This window comes from Megascapheus bottae, chromosome 12 (assembly GCF_031878675.1).
Source record: "Megascapheus bottae isolate mThoBot1 chromosome 12, mThoBot2.hap1, whole genome shotgun sequence".
NCBI classification, from domain to species: Eukaryota; Metazoa; Chordata; class Mammalia; order Rodentia; family Geomyidae; genus Megascapheus; species Megascapheus bottae.
The window spans coordinates 48,064,225-48,084,035 of record NC_143520.1 but is presented as its reverse complement, the minus strand read 5'-3'; the positions used below and the strand labels follow the sequence as shown (position 1 = coordinate 48,084,035).

Below are 19,811 nucleotides of genomic sequence, written 5' to 3'. Positions count from 1 at the left end.
GAGGCCTTCCCCAGCCGGCCTGTTTATACTAGTTCCTCCAGGCCTACACCTTATTCCTGCCCACTCTTCCTTGTCAGTGATCTCAGGGTGCAGCCAGATTCCAGGCACTGCAGTCAGAGCTGGCTGGGCACCTCTGCACTCTTCCTCACAGCTGGTCCTTGGCTGGATTGGTTGGTGGACATTCTCTTATACTTGTGGAATTTTGTCTGTTTGCCCGTAGGGAAGGGGCAGGTGGATTTTTAGCATCAAAAGTCATCTTGTCCTAGTTAGTGTTCCCACATGTTTTGTGATGCACATGCGACTCTGCCTGTTCTATAGAGCCATTTTCTAGCTTCTGTTCATGGAAGCCCTGGGCATGTGTGTGATGAAGTTTGGGACACGCCTGCCTCTCTTAGGATATGGCACAGAAGAGTATTATTGCCCTCTTTCTGAATCCAATTTTATAAGCCACGTCTCTCCTCCCTGACTTGAAAACAGTGAAAAGGCCAGACACCAGTGGCTCACAATTGTAATACTAGCTACTCAGGACACTGAGATCTGAGGATCACAGTTCTAAACCAGCTCAGTCAGGAAGCTCGTGACTCTTACCTCCAATTAAGTATCCCTAAAAAGCTGTAGCTGGGCCGGGAGTTTGGCCTAGTGGTTAAAGTGCTTGCCTAGCATGCACGAAGGCCCGGGTTCAATTCCTCAGTGCCATATACATAGGAAAAAAAAAAAGCTGGAAGTGGTTGTGGCTCAAGTGGTAGAGTTCTAGCCTTGAGAAAGCCCAAGGACAGTGCTCAGGCCCTGAGTTCAGTCCCCATGACTGGCAAAAAAACAAACAACAAAAAACAAAAACAAACTATAGTAAAAACTAGCAGAAAGAACATGGATTTCTGATCCATAGGATTAAGGTTCAAATCCCATCTCACCAGCTGTGGACCTGTAAAAATCACTAACATTCTTAGGTTTCTTCAAGTAAAATAGATTTTTTCAGTTATGAGGTTACCTCAGACTATCTATAAAAAGTTGGCATGCTGCCAGCTTAAGAGGAAACCGCACCACATATTTATTGTAAAGAGAACTGTTATTTGCTGTGATCGTACCTGCCTGTTCCCATCCCTCGGGCCAGCCTGTAGGGTCCAGGCAGAGATGACATTGAAAGCCTTGACCACTGTGCAGGTGGGGAAGAGCGAGGCCAGGAACTCAGCATTAGACTCCTGGTGCCGAAGGTGCTCCTGCTCGGTGGGGTTGCTAACATCCACCAGGATCTTGCCAGCTAGCTGCTCACTGAGACTGCACAGCGAGGAGTAGTGCTCCCGGAACACTGCCACGAAGATGATTTCCGGGGAATTCACCGCCTCCTCCTGGAAAGTTACGCGAGCAGAGGCAGGGAAGAGGCCAGCTGTGCGTTTGGGGTTGCGGCTCCCCACCACGACACTGATGCCTGAGCCCACCAGACGTGTGGCCAGGGAGCGAGCAAAGTCCCCGCTACCCAGAATGCCCACTTTGGGGGCCCCACTGGGGGCCTCAGCAAGGCTGCCATCACTGTCCACCAGGCGGCGACTGATCAGGGGCTTGTCCATCTCCCCTGACATTTTGGTGGCTGCAAGAAAAGACAGAAAACTGGTTATTGGAGAGCACCCGGATTCTGTGCTTGCCACCTCCTCCTCTTGTTCAATATGGAGGGCCAGGCCTCAGCCCAACAGGTGTTCTCTGAGCACTCCCTGTCCCAGTCCCATGGAGGAGCCAGACTCAGCAAGGGGCTGGGGGGGGGGGGGGCGGGAACTGCTGCCTGCCACCAAGTCTTTCCGTGGGACTGATAGGCTTGAGTGCTGGGAAGGGGGGTGGGATTTCTGTCCTGATTCTTTGCAGATGAGTTATGCAATGTGGAATGACCATGCAGCCAGCTTGTGGGGCATTGTCTGTGACTACTGGCAGGTAGAGCCAACATGCATCCATGCTTCTTCTTGCTCTGCACAGTGGTCCCTCTTGAGTTCTTCCTTAAGTAGGTGAAGGCAGAGCCTCTCGCTGGACCTAGATCTTTTTGCTTATGTGCCAAAAGTGGGCTTGAACTCTGGGCCTAGGTTCTTGTCCTTGAGCTTTCTTGCTCAAGACTAGCACTCTACCATTTCAGCCACAAGCCTACTTCTGGCTTTTTTACTGGTTAAGGAGAAATAAGAGTCTCACGGACTTTCCTGTGTGAGCCAGCTTCAAACCCCAATCCTCAGATCTCAGCCTCCTGGGTAGTGAGGATTACAGGAATGAGCCACTGGTGTCCTCCTTGACCTGGCTCCTTATCATGGGGCCTGCTGCTGGTGTAGAGTTCAGTATCTATTATATGGATGAATGAACATTGTGGCTGATGGACACTGTAGCTGGGGGACAGAGATGGGATCTTAAGACCATACGTGTGCTTTGGGATCTCTTTCAGTAAGCCTATGGTATGAATGGACATGTAGGATACCAAGAGTCTGCAGCAAACCCAGATAGTTAAATTCTATCTTAACTGTCACCAGATTTTATTCAGGCACAATGGTGAGCACAAATCATGGTAGTAGTGGCAGGTCCTGTGAGCTTGTCCCCAACACTGACCAAGGTCAGGTGAGAGGTTCCACTGCTGTGAAAATGTTCACCCAATACTAATGAAACTTCTCTTACTCAAAGCTACGGTAGATACCTGCACAGTCACTAGACCATGCTATCCAGCAGGCTACTAAAGAAGCATAAATAGTGCTAAAATACTCTTAAGGAAAATAGTATCTGTGCTCCATGTTGGTTCCTTTGTAACCCTAGGGTGGGCTCTAACACAGGGTAGGGCAAGGGGAATGAGGCTTGGCTCTAACATATATTAGCTGTGTGTCCTAGAAGCTGGGTCCCTGCCAGTAGATCCCCATGTCAATGATATGATCTTAAATGGTTGAAAAACTGTGACTTGGACTTTTCTACAAGAGGGCAACAGATCCTATTTATGGTATTCCTCAGACAGACCAAATACTGCTGTGAAGGCCTTCCTTGAGTCCTAGAGTAATAGCCCTTTTGGGAGCCCACGAGCTAGGTACCATGTTAGCTTGCTTTTTTTCCTTCCCTCCCTCCCGTTTTAAAAACAGTGGATTGCAGACTGCCCTCGAACTTTGGGGCTTATGATTTACCTGATTCAAACCCTATGTAGCTGGGACAACAGAGCACACCTGGCTAAGTATCTCCCCAAGGGTTAGGATGGTTGAGAACCATGTCCAAGATGGCACAGAGGCAAGTAAGAGAAGGGACATGGCAGCCTATCTTCTTCCCAGGGGGCAGGGAGAGATGCAGAGCAAGTACCACACAGCTGAGATCTGCAGTCAGTATGGAAGGGGTTGCTCTGTCTTTCCTCTCCCATCTTTAAAGTTGTTTTAAAATGTCACCCTCTCTCACTCAGGGTAGCAGGGATGGTCTACCATCAGTCACTGGTCACTTTACTTTCCCCAGCTATAAAAGGGAATAGGTAGGATTCTTTGTGGATAAGTAGTTTTAGTAGGCAGATCCCCCAACCATACTGGGCCTATGATACGCCCTGGGCAGGCAGGTTACCATCACTGTGTGGGGGGGGGGGCGGCAGAAACTATGCTCTGCACCAGCATCAGGTCAAGGGTGGAGGAGTGGGGGGCCCTCCCAGTGTCCCTCTGTCCCAAAGGCAGGGATGAGAGCTGGGCTGGAGGGGGCACTTGCTGCCAAACCACCTGGCGCTGGTGAGGCAGGAGACACACACATTGCCCTCTTCTGATGGGGAGGAAGTGAACCACCAGGAACCTTCCTGACAGGCATGGTCACATTTGTCAGCAGATGGGTGGCACTAATTGGGTTCTCTGATGGACAAAAGTCTGATATCTGTCTTTGCCCCTGAGCAACTGCTGAGTGCTCTGGGAATGTAAGGATGGATAGGTAGAGTCTGCATTAGTGACGACTTCTTTAAAATTTTTGTGAGATGGTGGCAGGGGATGGATAAAACCTGTCCACAGAGGACTGACATGGGGGCAGGGCTCAGTTGAGGCTCTTTTCCAGGTGGGGATAAAGCCAGCTTCCAAAGTAAAGCTAGACAGGATTGACCCAACACTGGATGGTCTTGAAGAAACACGGACCCAAAACAGCATGGAGCCAAACCAGGGTGAGAAAAGGTGGTCAGACTTAGACTTGGAATCTAATCTGTGCTGAACCCATAGTTAGCATCCTGGGGAAGGATTATGGCCCTCGGGGTCCTGGCTGCAGCAGAAGGAAACCATAGGCAGGGGATGATTCCATTGCTACTCTTGATGGGCATCACCCAGCCTCTCAGGATGGCTTCCCCTTCCCCTTCCCTCCCTTTCTTTGTGTAGGTATGACTGCTCCAAGTTCTCCCTAGGCAGCCGCCACAAATCCTAAGCCCTGCTGCAGGCCAGAAGGCCAGTAGGGATGGGGGCTGGGAGGTCGTGAGAATCCCTGCAAGGCCCTGGATGTCTGAGTATGTGATCTGAAGAAGGTAAGGGCATTCAAAGGCCTGTCTGGGCCTCTGGCCAGGCCTGGGTCCCCCTGGGATTCTATTTATAGATTGGGAGCAGAGGAGTGGGGGATCACATTGCTGGCCGGTCAGATTTGTAACCTCCATATAGACCAGGCTACCTGCCTGAGGCTTGGGTATCTCTGTTTCCACTTCCTGGCAGGGCAGATCATGGGCTGTGATTATGGCCAGGAACCACGCCTGGCCTATGGGCAACATGCCAGCTCCAGCCTGTTCTCAGGCACGCCCTAAGGGTGGCACCAACAGCTCCTAACCTTTTCCTCCTGGGCAAAAACAGCATTTAGACATATAGCAGCCAGGACCAGCCGCCAATTATCTTAGGAGTACAAAAATTTCTCCAGAGTACAGTTCATACTTTAAGACCCAAACTGCTCAATCTTCCCTGTGTTCTTACTTTTTTCAATTTCTGGGGCTCAAACATAGGACCTTGCATATGTTAAGAATATTCTCAGTCCCATTTGGTTTTGTTCTGTTTGGGGCAGGATAATTTTGAACTCAAGAGACTCGTGCTTGCTAAGTTGTGTCTTATCATATCCGCTTTCAATATGTTAGTTATTTTTCTGGCAAGGCCACATTTTTTTGTCCCCCTATAGCTTTTAATCTGTGGCTTCCTAGGTAGCCGAGATGCCAGGTTAGAGCTACCACATCTGCCTTACCGGTTGAGAGGAGGGGCTCACTGTATCTCCCAGGTAGGTCTCATTCAGTGATCCTCCCTACCTCTATCTCCTGACTATTCGGGACCATAGGTGTGAGCCACCAGTGCCCTGCTCCCCTTTGGTTTTTTTTTTTTTTTTTTTTTTTTTTTTTTGCCGGTCCTGGGCTTGAGCTCAGGGCCTGAGCACTGTCCTTGGACTTTCTCAAGGCTAGAGCTCTACCACTTGAGCCTCAGCACCACTTCCGGCTTTTTTCTATGATGTGGTACCGAGGAATCGAACCCGGGTCTTCATGCATGCTAGGCAAGCACTTTAACCACTAGGCCAAACTCCCAGCCCGTCGCCTTTGGTTTTTATGGAACATTTTTGTAGGTCATCAGCATTTTTTCCCACTGTTAGACGACTGCTTTCTTCTGCAAGCCCTATCCCCAGAGCCTGCTAAATTTCTAATTTGTTCAAGGGTACACCATCTGGAGAGTTACAAGACAACCCACATAATGGGTGGCAAAAAAATGGCAAATGACATATTTGATGAGGCACTTGTTTCTAAATACATAAAGAAGTCATAACAACTCTAACTCTTAACAACTTAACACAGAGGTGTTAAGTGGTGTTGCTGCTGTGGTAAAGGGTCTGACAGGTCCTCAGATTTGTGTGTGTGTGTGTGTGTGTGTGTGTGTGTGTGCGCACGCGCATGTGTGCATGTATGTTTGTGTGTTTTGAAAAGTTGGGAGTTTGAATTCAGATCCAGGTTTACTAGGCAGGTGCTTTACCACAGAGCCACACCTCTAGCCCTTTTCTATACAGGGCCTGAGCCCTGTCCTTGGACTTTCTCAAGGCTAGAGCACCACTTCCAGTTTTTTCTATGCATATGGTACTGAGGAATCGAACCCGGGTTTTTGTGCATGCTAAGCAAGCACTCACCACTAGGCTAAACTCCTGGCCCCATACATTAGTTATTTTTGAGATAGGGTCTTGCCTTTTGCCCAGTCCCATACTTGGTTCATAATGTACCTTTTTCATTTTCTGACATAGCTGAGATGGATGACAGGTATGCACCACCATGTCCAGCTATTGGTTTAGAAAGGGTCTTGCAAACTTTCTGCCTGGGTTATCGTCAAGCTAGGATCCTCCCCCACCTCGACCTCTCAGGCAGCTAGTAAAGCAGGCACATATCCCTGTACCTGGGTAAACAAAGGATTTTTCTCATGGCCAATCATTTGGAATACACCAAAGAGACATGATAGCATATATCCATACAAAAATATGAACATCAGTTAGATACTGATAGCTCCTTCCTGTAATCCTAGCTGCTCAGGAGGCTGAGATCTGAGGATTCCATTCAGAGTTAGCCCGGACAGTAAAGTCTGTGAGACTCTTCTCTCCAAATAACCACGAAAAAGCTGGAAATGGAAGTGTGACTCAAGTGGTAGAGCACTAGCCTTGAACAAAAAGAGACAGAGCCTTGGCACTGACTGTGTTCAAGCCCAGAATTGGTGCACAAAATATATGTACATCAGTATTCACAGCACCATTTGGGATACCCAGAAAGAAGAAATAACTCAGAGACTTATCAGTTTAGCAACAGATGTGGTCTGTCCATAGATGTAATGATATTCATCCATATAAAAGGAATTAAATACAAATGGCTGCACTAACATGGATGAATCTTGAAAGTATTATGCTTACCTAGCAGTGAAAGTAAGCTAGTTGCAATGGACTACACTTACTATATAATTGCATTTAAGTGAAATGCATAAAAGAAGCAAATTCATAAAAACAGAGTACACTGGCCAGGGAATGGGGAGAAACTGCTCAGTGATACAAGGTTTCGCTCTAAGACAGTGGAAATATTACCAACTCGACAGTAGCAGCTGTACAATTGAACATACTAAATAATAAAAAACCCACTGACTTGTATACTTTAAGTGAGTGAATTATATGGTATGTGAACTATAGTTAAATAAAGTTGTAATAAAAAAAGTTGACAATCAACTGAGTTCTGGTCTGTAATCCTAGTTAAACAAGAGACTGAGATCTGAAGGTTTCAGTTTAAAGCCAACCTGGAAAGACAAATCAGCGAGACTCTTTTCTCTGGTTAATCAGCAAAGAGTCAAAAGTGAAGGTATGGCTAAAGTGTTAGAGTATCAGCATTGAGTAGAAAAAGACCAGTGAGAGGATGAAGCCCTGAGTTCAAGCCCCAGTACTGGTACAAACACACACACACACACACACACACACACACACACACACACACAACACACACACACACACACACAACCATGTTGATTATAATTTTTTAATATGCTTGCCCAGCATGTGCCTTGACTTCCATCCCTTTTACCACACCCAGAGAAAAATTATGTTTTGAAAAAAGAAGTTGAGATACAGACTGTCACCGGTATATTAAGAAGCTACAAAGTTCTTAAAGCTCTTAGAGACTTGCCATGAGCAGCATGCCTAGTTTTCTGACATGATGTTGCTGGTTCTGTATCCTTCTACAGTTATTTCCTAGTTGCTTTTTTTCCCTTTCTTTTCTTTCTTTTTTGTTGGTTGTGGGGCTTGAACTCAGGATCTGGGTGCTATCCCTGGGCTCTTTTGCTCAAGGCTGGAGCTCTACTTTGAGAAACAGCTCCACTTCCAGTTTTCTGGTGGTTAATTGGAGATAAGAGTCTCATGGATTTTCCTGCCTGTGCTGGTGTCAAACCATGATCTTCAGATCTCACCCTCCTGAGTAGTTAGGAATACAGGCGTGAATCACCAGTGCCTAGCCTCTGGTTGCTTTTAACATAGTTTAAATTTCTACACCCCTTGAGCTCCAGAGAGTGGTTAATACTGTTAGTTGCTAGAGGAGAAATAGTACCTTAGTTTGAACCACCTCAAGGATGGATCGGACTTGTCCCTACAGTTGCCTTGCCACTCACATGAACAGACCACCATTCCTGGGCCCTGTGGGGTATGCTGGTGTGCTGAGGTCACAGGCCCACCCAACCAGCTCCCCCGGTGGTCAGGAATGGAGCACACATGTTCTGGTGGGAGGATTGGGAGGCATCCAGCTGCCATGCTCTCAGTTGTCTAGAGTAGGGAGTGTTTTAAATACTGTGTGCAGCTGGAAATCAACCACAACTATAAATCTGCTAAGTGTGATGTTGGGTCTGACTAGTTTCCTGCTATGGTTTGAATATGTTTAGTCCTGTAGGTTGAAATTAAATCCTCATGCTGAGACACTGAAAGATGATACCAGGTAGAATCCATAAGAAGTAATTAGAGGCCAGGTGCTGGTGGCTCATGCCTGTAAGCTTGGCTACTCAGGAGGCTGAGATTTGAGGATCACAGTTCAAAGCCAGCCCGGGCACAAAAGTCCATAAGACTCTTATCTCCAATTAACCACCAGAAAACTGGAAGTGGTACTGTGGCTCAAGTGGTGAGCACTAGCCTTGAGCTGAAGGTCTCAGGGACAGTGCCCAGGCCCAGAGTTCAAGCCCTGTTACCGACAAAAAAAAAACAAACCCAAAGTAATTAGAACCAGCATAATGTCTTGGGTCAGTAATCCTGGCCTTCATGATGCTAGGCAGAAGTTTAAGACCAGTCTGGGCAATGTGGTGAGACCTTGTCTCAAAATAAAACAAATAACAACAACAATAATAATAAACAAAAATACCCAGGTATCCATGGCTCACACCTATAATTCTAACTACTCAAGAAGCTGAGATCTGAGGATCACAGTTGAAAGCCAGCCCAGGCAGGAAAGTCCCTGAGATTCTTATCTTCAATTAGCTAGCAAAAGAAACAAAATAAATAAATAAAAAATAAATAAAAAATAAATGGCTCAACTAGAAAGAGCACCAGCCTTGAGCAAAAAAAAAAAAAAATGCTAAGGAACAGCACCCAGGCCCTGAGATCAAGCCCCAATACCAGCATAGCAATTAAATTAACTTATTTAAAAAGTAAATTGGCATCTGTATTAATGGATTAGAATAGTTTCCTACAAAAGCCAGCTGGGCTAACTCTCTTTGTGATGCCTGTTCCACTCTGGGACCTTACCAGCAAAGAGGGCCATCACCAGATATGGCCTATGGATGATAATGCAGAACGAGGAGCCATAGAAAACCTCTTTCCTCCCAAGCTCATCCATTCCCAAATTAGGGAGCAAGCCCATTCCCAAATCAGAGCAGGCCGAAGGCTCTACAAATCTTGCCCTCTAAACCACATTAAGTCCTTGGCAGCTTAACCCAGCCAGGCTCTGCTGCAGCCTTCAATGCTACTACCAGTAAAACATCTGAATAGTCTAGATTTATTAAGGATCTTCATTAGAGAACATCAAGGTCACTGGACAAGGAGACAGCTTGGAGGAGCTTGAGTCATGTCCCAGCCTGACTGCTCACTGGCCAGGGGCTGCAGAAGCCATTTACCTTTTTGAGCCCAGTGTCCTACTAGAAGAGATGACGTAACTTTAATATGCTGTGGTAGGGGTTCTAGGAGCTAGATTAAGGGCAACTCTGGGCCTGTTAAATCACTCCATTTTCATTACATTCCTCTCTGTCTAGGATTTTTAAAAACCCTTTTTTGTCTATATCAAGCAGAAATAGATGCCATGAAATCAATACATCAAATGGAGAAAAATCTACTTTTAAGTTTTCTAAAAGTGTGCTCTGAGATAATGCCCTGAAAGTTCACACACATTACCTCCTCCCAAGATGGCTGGAAGAGAGGAGACACTGATGTCTTGAGACTTGAGGAAGAAGGGCAGCAGGGCCAGGGGAGGGGTCGAGGAGACAAGTAGTATTGGGAAGGGGTCACCAAGATCTGAGAGGGGACAGGCAAGATGTAGAGGACTGAGTGTTCAGGCAGATGGTGCTGGACATGCTGGCTCATGCCTGTAATCTGAACCACTAAGGAGACCGAGATCAAGAAGATCTAGGTTCAAGGCTAACTTCACTAGCTAGATAGAAAAGTCTGCTCTACTCCCTCTCTAAAATAACCAGCAAAAGACTAGATTAGAGGTTTGGTTCAAAAGGGAGGGATCCAACCAACAAGCAAGCCAAATGAATGTAAGGCCCCAAGCTCAAATACTAGTGCAGGAAGGGGGTGGGGGGAAGTCAGATGACCACTTTCCATCCAGGACTGTCTCACTTCCTCAATTCAACAACCTGGCCAAGGAGACTGACTCTTTGGAGCAGCTCATCATGGGGACGTCAGGTGGTCCGAGCTGGTTGGAAAGGAGGAGAGGAAGACCAAGGCCAGCACCAAGGCCAGGGGCTCAAAGCAGCAAGAGGAGCTCCAGCCTCAGGTCCCCTTTGCTGCATCTCCTAGAGAAATCATTCACTTAGGAGTCAGTCTAGGACAGGGCCCTCTGCACTTGTGCAGTGCACAGCCTGTGCAGCTTCACCTTAAGCTCAGTTTGACCAAACCTCCTTTAAGAAATTTTCCCATTTATGATTTCCTGAGCCCCCAATGGGTACTAACAGGAAGAAAATCACTAGGGCCATAGAGAGGCTCAGAAGCCAACCTATCTTCCAAGTGCTTTTAGGAGAAGGGCCAGTGACAGACACTATATACAACAGTGCTGTGTGGTAGGGAATAAAGTGCTTCAGTGAGGGCCCAGCCAGGGAGGAAGGGATTAACTCTGCCTAGAGAGCCCAGGGAGGTGGCTTGTGAGAGCATCTTGCTCCCTATGGGCTGGTTAATCCAGCCAGGCAGGATGCCATCCGGGAGCAGTGCTTGAATCTGCAGCCTCAGCGTCTGGGGTCAGGTGATTTCTTGCTTTCCAGGGAGATCTGTAGATGCAAAGCCTGGGGCCAGTGGGTCGTGTGGGCTGTGGTTGCCCTGCCTTTACCCTGGTCATGGTGCAGGATCTGCAGAGTCAGGAAGGAGGCTCAGCCCTGGGGAGGAGTGAATGGAAGGATAGGGTGAGGAAATCAAGATACACAGGGGCAGCTCCAGGGTTTCAGCTAAGGAGCTCAGCCTGCCTTTGGCAGCCTGAGTGCCAGGCTTGGGGATGTCATTGTCCTCTGATTTTTGTAATATGAATGCCCTTTCCAGGAAGCCACTGGAAGGCATTCCCCTGGCTCTGGGCAGCTGTTTCCTCTTGACTCACAGACACAGTGACCTTGACCTATATGATCTCGCCAGCTGCTTTGCATGCAGCCCCTTCCCAATCTTGCCATGGGCCAATTTTTGCAAGAGTTCCAAATAGCTCACAAGACTAACTCTAGAAACAGCTCATGGATGGGGTGTGTGTGTGGGGGGGGGGTTGGGTGGGGCATGGAACCTCACAGTTTAGGATTCATTCAGCACTTGGGTGCTTTCTATGCCCGTTTCCCCACCAACTTCTTTATTTTTGTGTCTCTGGGCCTAGCACCCAGTAGGTGTTCAATGGGTGTTGATAGCTTCAGTGGAGTAACTTCTGGATTCTGGGCCTGAGGGCAGGGTGTGCCTATGGGTCTTGGCAATTCTTCCAGAACCTAGCTGTGGCCTCCTGCACCCTGGGATGCTGAAGTAACACATGGGTGTCTGATCCCACTGCAGTCTAATGATAGGCTAGATTTAGCCTAGTATTTCGTTGTTTAGGAAACTTATTGACACATAAGCCTCTGTGTGCAGAGCTGTGTTTAAATATTTCAAATAAATACAAATACATAAAAGGCTCCTGTAGCTTTGATCAAAGTAGAAACACCAGGTTGGTGGGGCACCCAGAATATAACTCAGAATGGGGTGTACTCCATGGAGGCTTAGGGGGTGCTGGGTCAATGGCTTCTACACTAGGGCAGAACAACCACATCGAGCACCCAGTCTCCATCAGACAGGGGTGCCTGAGGACACAGGTGAGGTCCGACCAATGGCAGTCATGCCTTGCCTTGCCTAGCCTGGGCCAACCTGTTCCGTAGTTTCATGTCTGAGATCCAGCCAGATCTCAAGCTTCTTTTCTGCTCAGGTTGTAGGGACCTCAGGTCCTTTTCCTCAAGGTCCAATAGGAAGGCATAGACACCTTTCCTAAGAAGTCCAAGGGGAAGCAGTGGGGCTAGCTCTCCAATCCCCTCACCCCTCCTCACATGTTCATGTTAATAGTAAACCTATTGCCCTTCTTATGAACAATTCACACCTCTCAATTAGGTAAACAAATCTCACTTTACTGAAAAACTCTAAGTTGAACTATGAAAGTTGGGGACTCTATATAATGGAGGACCCTGGCTAGGCAGACAGAAGCAGATCTTGGGGATGCTCGCTAGCACCCCCTTTATGTCACATAACTTCCCTGTGTAGTTTCCCTCAAGAAGGAACAGAATTGGCATACCCCAGTGCCCAACAAGTACCTGGCAGCATTACAGCTGAAATCAGGAGTCAAATAACTAGGAGGTGAGGCCAGACTCTCACTCTGGAGGGGTCATGACCTTGGTTGTGGCATGGACAGGTTAAGGGATTGGTTCCAGGCCTGGTTACTAGTTCTGGCCTAACAAGGGTCTACCACAGCCTGGTTATGTCCAGTCTCTCCATTCACACTGCATCAGAGGCAGGGAGGGTGTCACAGGTTGTTTCCTGGCCAATAAGCGGTTCATGCTTGCTTTCTTCCCTTCAGTTTTCCCTTCCCCTTGAGCTTCCCTAACCCACTCCCTAGATCATCACTCTGAGGCCCAAAACCTAGAGATGCCTGTCTTCTCTTATAGATCCTAAAACCACAACCAGCACAGCCTCAGGCGCTCTTTCTGGGTCTCTCAGGCTTACAGGTCCAACAAGAGGGACACCAGTCCTTCTCCCTTCCCACAGTACCTCTTACAGTGGGCAGAAGAGACAGGACAGAGACTGCTTCAAGTCAGGATAGAGAAGTGAGGTAAGGGCCACACACATCATAACTGCCTCATTTATATTTCTTCTGTGGGCATTTTCCCTTTCTGATGGACTCTTACAAAACATTTTATTTTTATATTTTTGTAGTACTGCCTGGAATTATTATTTAGACATCATAAAAAGTCATTATTTTTTAAAAAGAAAGGCGGATATGTAACTACCAAAAAGAAGACAGAAAGCTCAGACACACACATTAGCCAACACACACACACACACACACACACACACACACAAACACACACACACACATTTGGTCTGATGGAAAACAGAATTTTACCCCCACATCACTTTGCAAAATAAAAGCGAATGAATAATTTATAAGGCTTTTTACAAATATCTAGATTTCGAATCATCCTAGAAAAATCCGGTTCGATTACTTGAAGCTTCAGTTCCGTGATAAATCAAAGCAGAAATGCTTCCCAATAAGTAAAATTTGTAATTCCCAGTGGACTTGCTTTCTACAGAAATGCACCATAAACATTAACAGAAATGCACACTAGAACCCACAAAGCTACTGCTCTCTGCTCTAGCCACCTGCAGGTACTGTGATAAATCCTGGAACCCTTTACTTTGAAAAGGCTTCTGTTTTAATTGCCTGGACTCCCCTCCTTCTACAAGAGGCTGAAAGAAACAGAGGAGACCATGTTTTCCTTTCTTTTGCCAAGAACCCCATTATACTGCACTTTTTGCTGCCAGCCGAAGGCAGTGCAGCCCTCTGGGAGAAATCTAGTTCTCTGGACTCTCTGGTGATAGGCCAGGGGCTACAGGCTAAGACTAGGGCCTGCCACTCTCTCCATGCTACCTCTGAGCTGATCTGAACCCTATCTGGACTTACCAGCTTCAGGAAGGTTTGCCATCTGGCCAATGCAAGGGTCTGAAGTTTTGAAGCCTTTGTAGCTGTACTATGAGCTGGACCACCCCTCTCATTCGGGTTTCCACCAGTGTCAAGCCTGACTGCAGCTTCTCAGATAGGGCCTGCCAGGCAGCTGAGTTGCTCCAGGTACTGCTGGCCTCAGTGACTGGCCCAGGAATGATGACTGATAGTCAATGTCTTGAGAGAGAGCAATTCTGCCTGACTTCCTGTTTTGGGAGGAAACCTCCCTGGTGGTAATTAGTGGGTGAGACTCTGGTGTCTTTGCTTCAGGAACTGTGGTGGGACAGCCAGCAGAACCAAGGATGCATAAAACATATGTCATCCCAATGCCAAGTGCACACCCAGGGGGAAGAGAGGAGAGAGTGAAAAAGGGACAGAGGGAAAGAGGGAGAGAGGGAGAGAGGGGGAGTGGGAAGGCGAAGGATAGGGAGAGGGAGAGACCTTTAAGCAACAATTTAGCTAGGTTCCAGTGGTTTCTATTGTAATCTTATAATCTGAGGATTGCAGTTCAAAGCCAGTCCAGGCAGGAAAGTTTCTAAGACTCTTTTTTCCAAGTAACCAGCAAAGAGCCAGATGTGGTGGGGTGGCTCAAGAGGTAGAGTGCTAGCCTTGAGGAAAAAAAGCTCAGAGACAATAGCTAAAGTACCCAAGTCCTGGTTCAAGCCCTAAGATACACACAGATGAGAGACGGGGGGGGGGGGGGGGGGAGGGGGGTGAGAGGAAGGGAGGAAGTGAGGGAAGGAGGAAGGAAGAAAAAAGGAAAGCAGCAATTTATGAATTTCTACAGAGGCCATTTATTTCCATTATCATGGCTGATTGAGTGACAATTCTCACTCAGGCTAAGGCTTCACTGTCATCTTTATCTGTCACATAGTGCCCACTGTAAGGAGAAAGACAGATAAACAGACAGAATCCACAAACAGAAGACAGCTCTGCCATGAGGGCACATTTTGAGTGTTAGCAGAAGACACGGGGATATGTCCAGCTGCTGCTTGTGGCTTTCAATTGACCCTACAGCCACAGCAGCCATCCCTTGAGACAGAGTCTTGCAGACTTCTGCAGTGTTGAAGTGAATTACGCCCAGTTTAGGCTTATGGAGACCAGGTGACTGCTTTCAGTCTGCTAAAAAGCTGGAGAGAACAGTAGCCCGGAGCAATGCTGACCTTGGATCACCAGACCACCCAGTGCCAGGCTGAAAGCAGGTATCCTCTTACCTCTTACAATCACCAATACTAATTAAAGCAGAAACTGAATGGCACTCATTGAGGTGGGCCCTGAAGAGCTGTCTCTTCCCCTGCAGTGAAGCCTCCTGAAGCAGGGGCAAATTCTGGAAGCTTCCAGCACTGGCCAATATAGAGACTTTTTATTTTTTACTACTCCCTCCACTTCCCTTCCAGGACCTTCCCCTTCTGCCTTGCCTTACTACTCCCTCCCTGGTTTTAAGATCTCTCTGACTCACTGAAGTTATACTTTGCTTGATCATCCAGCCTAAGCTCTTGAGCACTTAGGGCATTTTTGCCCCTAAGTACTCAAAGCCTTAAGTCTACACTCTGCCCACTGTGATGGCTGGCTCCAGGAGACACAGCGCTTTCAAGTCAAGAGAATCCCAAGGGAGCATGAGTGGTAGGTTTCTGGGCAGACCCCTATGAGACCCAGGCACTGGGGAGGAGGGGGTGCTCAGGTATTCCAGCAGTGCTCTGCACACTGTGTTCCTGTCTGCCCTGTGTGTGTTCCTGGACCTCCCCATCCTAGAGAAGCGGAAAGGACACTTCCCTAGGCAAGAACCCCTGCCAGGCAGAATGCACAAACACCCCTCAGTTCCTGAGGCCTCATTTGCCCTGGCTGGGGGGAGGTGGGGCTCCACTGAGCTCAAAGCTATATCCTGGCTTCCCCATTCTCAGGACCCCTCTCTTCAGTACCTGGCACAATTATTCTAGATGTTCAATGGAAGTTAGTGACAGCAAGGGCCCAGGTAGGACAAAAAGCAGCCTGGACATATTTTTAACAGCCTGGAGTTGTGATCTCCATCTCTACCCACAGATCCAGGATTCTAGGGGTGGGGCTTTCCAGGATGGTGGGCCACCCAGCCCCCAGCAGAGCCCTTGGCTGCTGGATCCAAGGCTTGCTTCCTTTCTAGACCTGGCTAATATAAGCCATCTCCAAGAACCAGCTGCAGAGGGTCTTGTCCCACCTTCTAAAGCTGCTCAAGTCTCACATTAAGACTGGGGCTTACTGGACAGCAACCTCACTGACTCCAATGCTAAGGAGCCCTGTACAGACCAACTCCCCAATATACAAACACACTAAAGCCCAGCTTAGGGCCAATTTACCCTCTATCTTCTGACCCCCCTCACCCCAACTGTGGATGTGATGTCCTGTCACCCTTGAAAACCCATCATGAAAATAACAGACCTAATCTCCCCGTAGCCAGACTACCACACCACAAGTACCAGAAACGTAGAGTGATAGGAGGGGATCTAACTATGGAAGCACTGCTGTTTGCTGGTGAATCAAGGTCTCTACCTGTGGTAAAGCCTAATAGCCCTTTGCCAATCCCCACATTCCTTTACAGTTAAACCATGAGTTAGTGTGATATTCTGGTGGAGCTATACATAGATTTTACATCTTAATCTCTTAATCTGATAGCTGAAGGAGGCTTAAAAGTGGGCTCTTTGGGACTAGAGTGCAGCTCAGGGGTAGAACACTTGGTTAACAGACTCTAAGCCCTGGAGTGCGTAAAGGGCAGGAGATTATGATTCATTAGCAGTCACCGACTGTCTGCCTGCCAGTCCCAGCAGAGTGGCCAGTGCCTCCAGCCTGGGAATAGGGTGGTAGCATCTCTGGTTTTGAACCCTGGTGCACACTAGCTGTGGACCCTGGGCTTGGCTGAGGTTATTTGCTTAGTCTTATGTAGAAATTGAGGGAGTCAGGGTGGGATGGGAAGAACCAGGTGCTAGTGGGTCAGATCTGTGGTTCTATCTACATAGGAGGCTGAAATCTGAGGAGCTCAGTTCAAAGTCATCATAGGGAGAAAAGTCCATGAAACTGTTATCTCCAACTAACTAGCAAAAAGCCAGAGATGAATATGTGGGTCAAGTGACAGGGCACCAACTGTGGACAAAAAGCCAAGGAAGAGCATGAGGACTTTGAGTTCAAGCCCCATTATGGCATGAAAAAAATGATAGCTGCAATATTCATCCTGCCACATGTGATAGTCAGCTGGTTTTTAGATTAGCTAACAGCTATGAGAACTAACCAAAGTTAGTATTCAGTAAACATCTATTGAATGAATAATATGCACAATATTAGCAATGGGTAGGAGTCTTAGATCTGAGGTTGGAACAAGACTCTCTTTTGTCCTTGGGAAGGTTCTGTGATTGAGAAAATAACACGACTATTTCCAAAGAGTCCCAAGGCACAAATGGGCTCATCTACATGGTGCTTAGCCCAGGGCAGAGCTCAAGGGAGGTGAGTTAGCCAAGGATGAAGACTGCCACTTCAGGTGTGAGTGTGTAGATGTAAGATAAGCAGACCAGCCAGGGGAGGGGCAAAGAGCTGGAGGATGCAGAGACTTGGGATCTGTGGGAAGCAATATGAACAGGGGTTTGTTCTCTTTAGGGGGCAGGAAGATGGGAGGAAATGAGACCTCAGCAGATGAAGAATGTTTGGATATCACTCACTGTGCCCATTCAATATCCTGCCTTCCACTCTTCAAGTTTATAGAGGAATGGGAGTTGGTAGAGAAGGGTAGCAAGAAAAAAAAAAAAAAGAGCAGTTGTCCCTTCAGGAAAGAAAGCAAAGTGAAAACATGCTAAAATGGTAGATCACCAACTCAGTGAAAAAGCTAAGGTAGACAAGGCCTTGAGTTCAAGCCCTAGAACCAGTACAAAAACAAAAACCATAAAAAGGAAGGAAGGAAGGAAGGAAGGAAGGAAGGAAGGAAGGAAGAAAGGAAACGTATCATCTTCATCTGCAAGGTAGTCAGATGAAGAAATACATACAGAAATCTGAGGACTCTGGTTCACTTGACTCCAAAGCCAGGTTCTCTTCTATCAAACATCACCAGCCTTCATGGCATCCACTGCTCAGGTGTGAAGATTTGGACTTGTTTAAGAACTCACACGTTCTTAAACAAGCAAGTAAGCAGGTAAGCAAGTGCCAAGTTGGTCTTAGATTTTAATAACTATTTAAACTGACAAGCTTTCTTTTAAATCCACAGGCCCATTCCTGATCCAGACCCTAGAAAGTCATTTTATGGAGAGCTGAACTCAGCTTCTGACTGCTTAGTCCAAGAAATCCTAGCCACTGTAGATGGGAAGAGGGCAGAAAGGGGTGAATACACCCTTAGCTGCAAGGCAGGAGAAGCCACTTCCTGATGGCTGTTTCCAGACTCTAACAGCAACCTGAACAGGTTTCTAGTTACAGGCTGCATGGAAAAGGAAGCAGGTGGGGGGACAGTCTACTCCCAGGTTGGCAGTATGGGCTAATACCTTCTTTAAGGCATTCCTTAGAGACCAGAATGAACTTGGAAGGTCCCATTCGATTGACACTCAAATCCCTAAGGACCAAGGGATCTGCTATTCAATGCACTCATACAACTTAGTGTTTCTCATGGCTAGGCAGATACCACTGCCTCTGCTTCATGGAGATGTCATATCTAAAGCCCTAAGCAAGGTATCCAGATGAAGAAATACATACAGAAATCTGAGGACTCTGGTCCACCTCAATCCAAAGCCAATCTCTCTTCTATCAAACATCACCAGCCTCTATGGCACCCAGTGCTCACGTGTGCAGATTTGGACTTTGGTCAAGAACTCACACTTGCACTTATTACCTCCCTCAAGGACCTGCCTAGCATACTGGTCTCTGATAAGACCTAGGAAGGAAGAGCCACCCAAAGCGGAAAGGAGACAGGAATATATTGGATATTTGTGGGTCTAGGTGATTAGGATAGGTCCTGGGGACCTCAGCAGGCTTGGGGCAGGTTGTTCAACCTTCAGATGACCAGGTAGTCCAGCCTAAATTTCTCACTGCTGGCTCTAAGGCTAATAGAACCATATCTTCATTCCAGATTGTCTGGCTGGGATGTATGCACCATTCAAAGACTTCGTTCAAGAATCCTTCCCCCAGCTCCACCCAGTGACACCATCTGCAGCACTATGCCCCATCCATCACACACTGATTAGGCATTTCAGCCACTGATGACAGAGAAATGTGAAACAGTATGGGACTCTATGGCTGATTGGGTCTGCTGCTGGCAGGACACAGCCATCTACATTTTAAGAGACTTGCCATCAAGTGGGGTGATGGTTGTTCACACCTCTAGAGGTGTGAGGAGGCTGAGATTTCAGGATTTCCATTTGAAGCCAGCTGGAGCAAGCAGAGAAATCGAAGAGATTCTCATCTCCAATTAGCCAGCAAAAAGCTGGAAATGGTGGCCTGGCTCAGGGGTACAGTGCCATCTTTAACTTAGCAAAAGCCCTGAGTTCATGTTCCAGTACTAGAGAGCAGGGAGGACAGTGACAGAGGGAAGGAAGTAGGGGGACCTTGCAGATGATTGTGATGGACCCACGTGAGACCTTTAGATCTTATAGGCATTCTAACTCTAGCATTGCTTGCTTTTTTTTTTTTTATCTGCCAGGATCCTCTGAGGATAGCCATAGCCTGTCTCTCCCAATAGAAGGCCCATCTGAGGTGTCCAAGTCAGAAGACTGCGTTATAATTCGACTTCTGCAACTTGCTACTGGCAACCTGCAAAATATCGATGCTCTCTGGGGCTCAGCATCTCCATCTGTAACAAGATGTAATAGTGGTGCCTCCCTGCTGTGAGGATTAGCTGAAATGTGTGTGCAGAGCCCTTAGCAAGGGGCCTGGCACACATAAAGGCTCACTGAACGTTTTGCTATTAATTATATCATAGCTGCAC

At 47.4% G+C, this 19,811-nt stretch overlaps 1 protein-coding gene across 7 annotated transcripts in view; it reads right to left on the bottom strand.

Annotated features, from left to right (window-relative positions):
- Steap3 (STEAP3 metalloreductase) overlaps window positions 1-19,811 on the bottom strand; it is a 71,746-nt gene that overhangs the window by 45,054 nt on the left and 6,881 nt on the right. For 4 of the 7 annotated variants that reach the window (XM_090342944.1, XM_090342939.1, XM_090342943.1 and 1 more), the window contains exon 2: window positions 1,086-1,585. In XM_090342944.1, the coding sequence (XP_090199070.1) occupies window positions 1,086-1,585 (500 nt within the window). Of the gene's footprint in view, window positions 1-1,085; window positions 1,586-8,848; window positions 8,976-17,886; window positions 19,431-19,811 lie in introns of those variants that run through there. The other 3 variants (XM_090342941.1, XM_090342942.1, XM_090342945.1) reach the window with 3 other exon arrangements.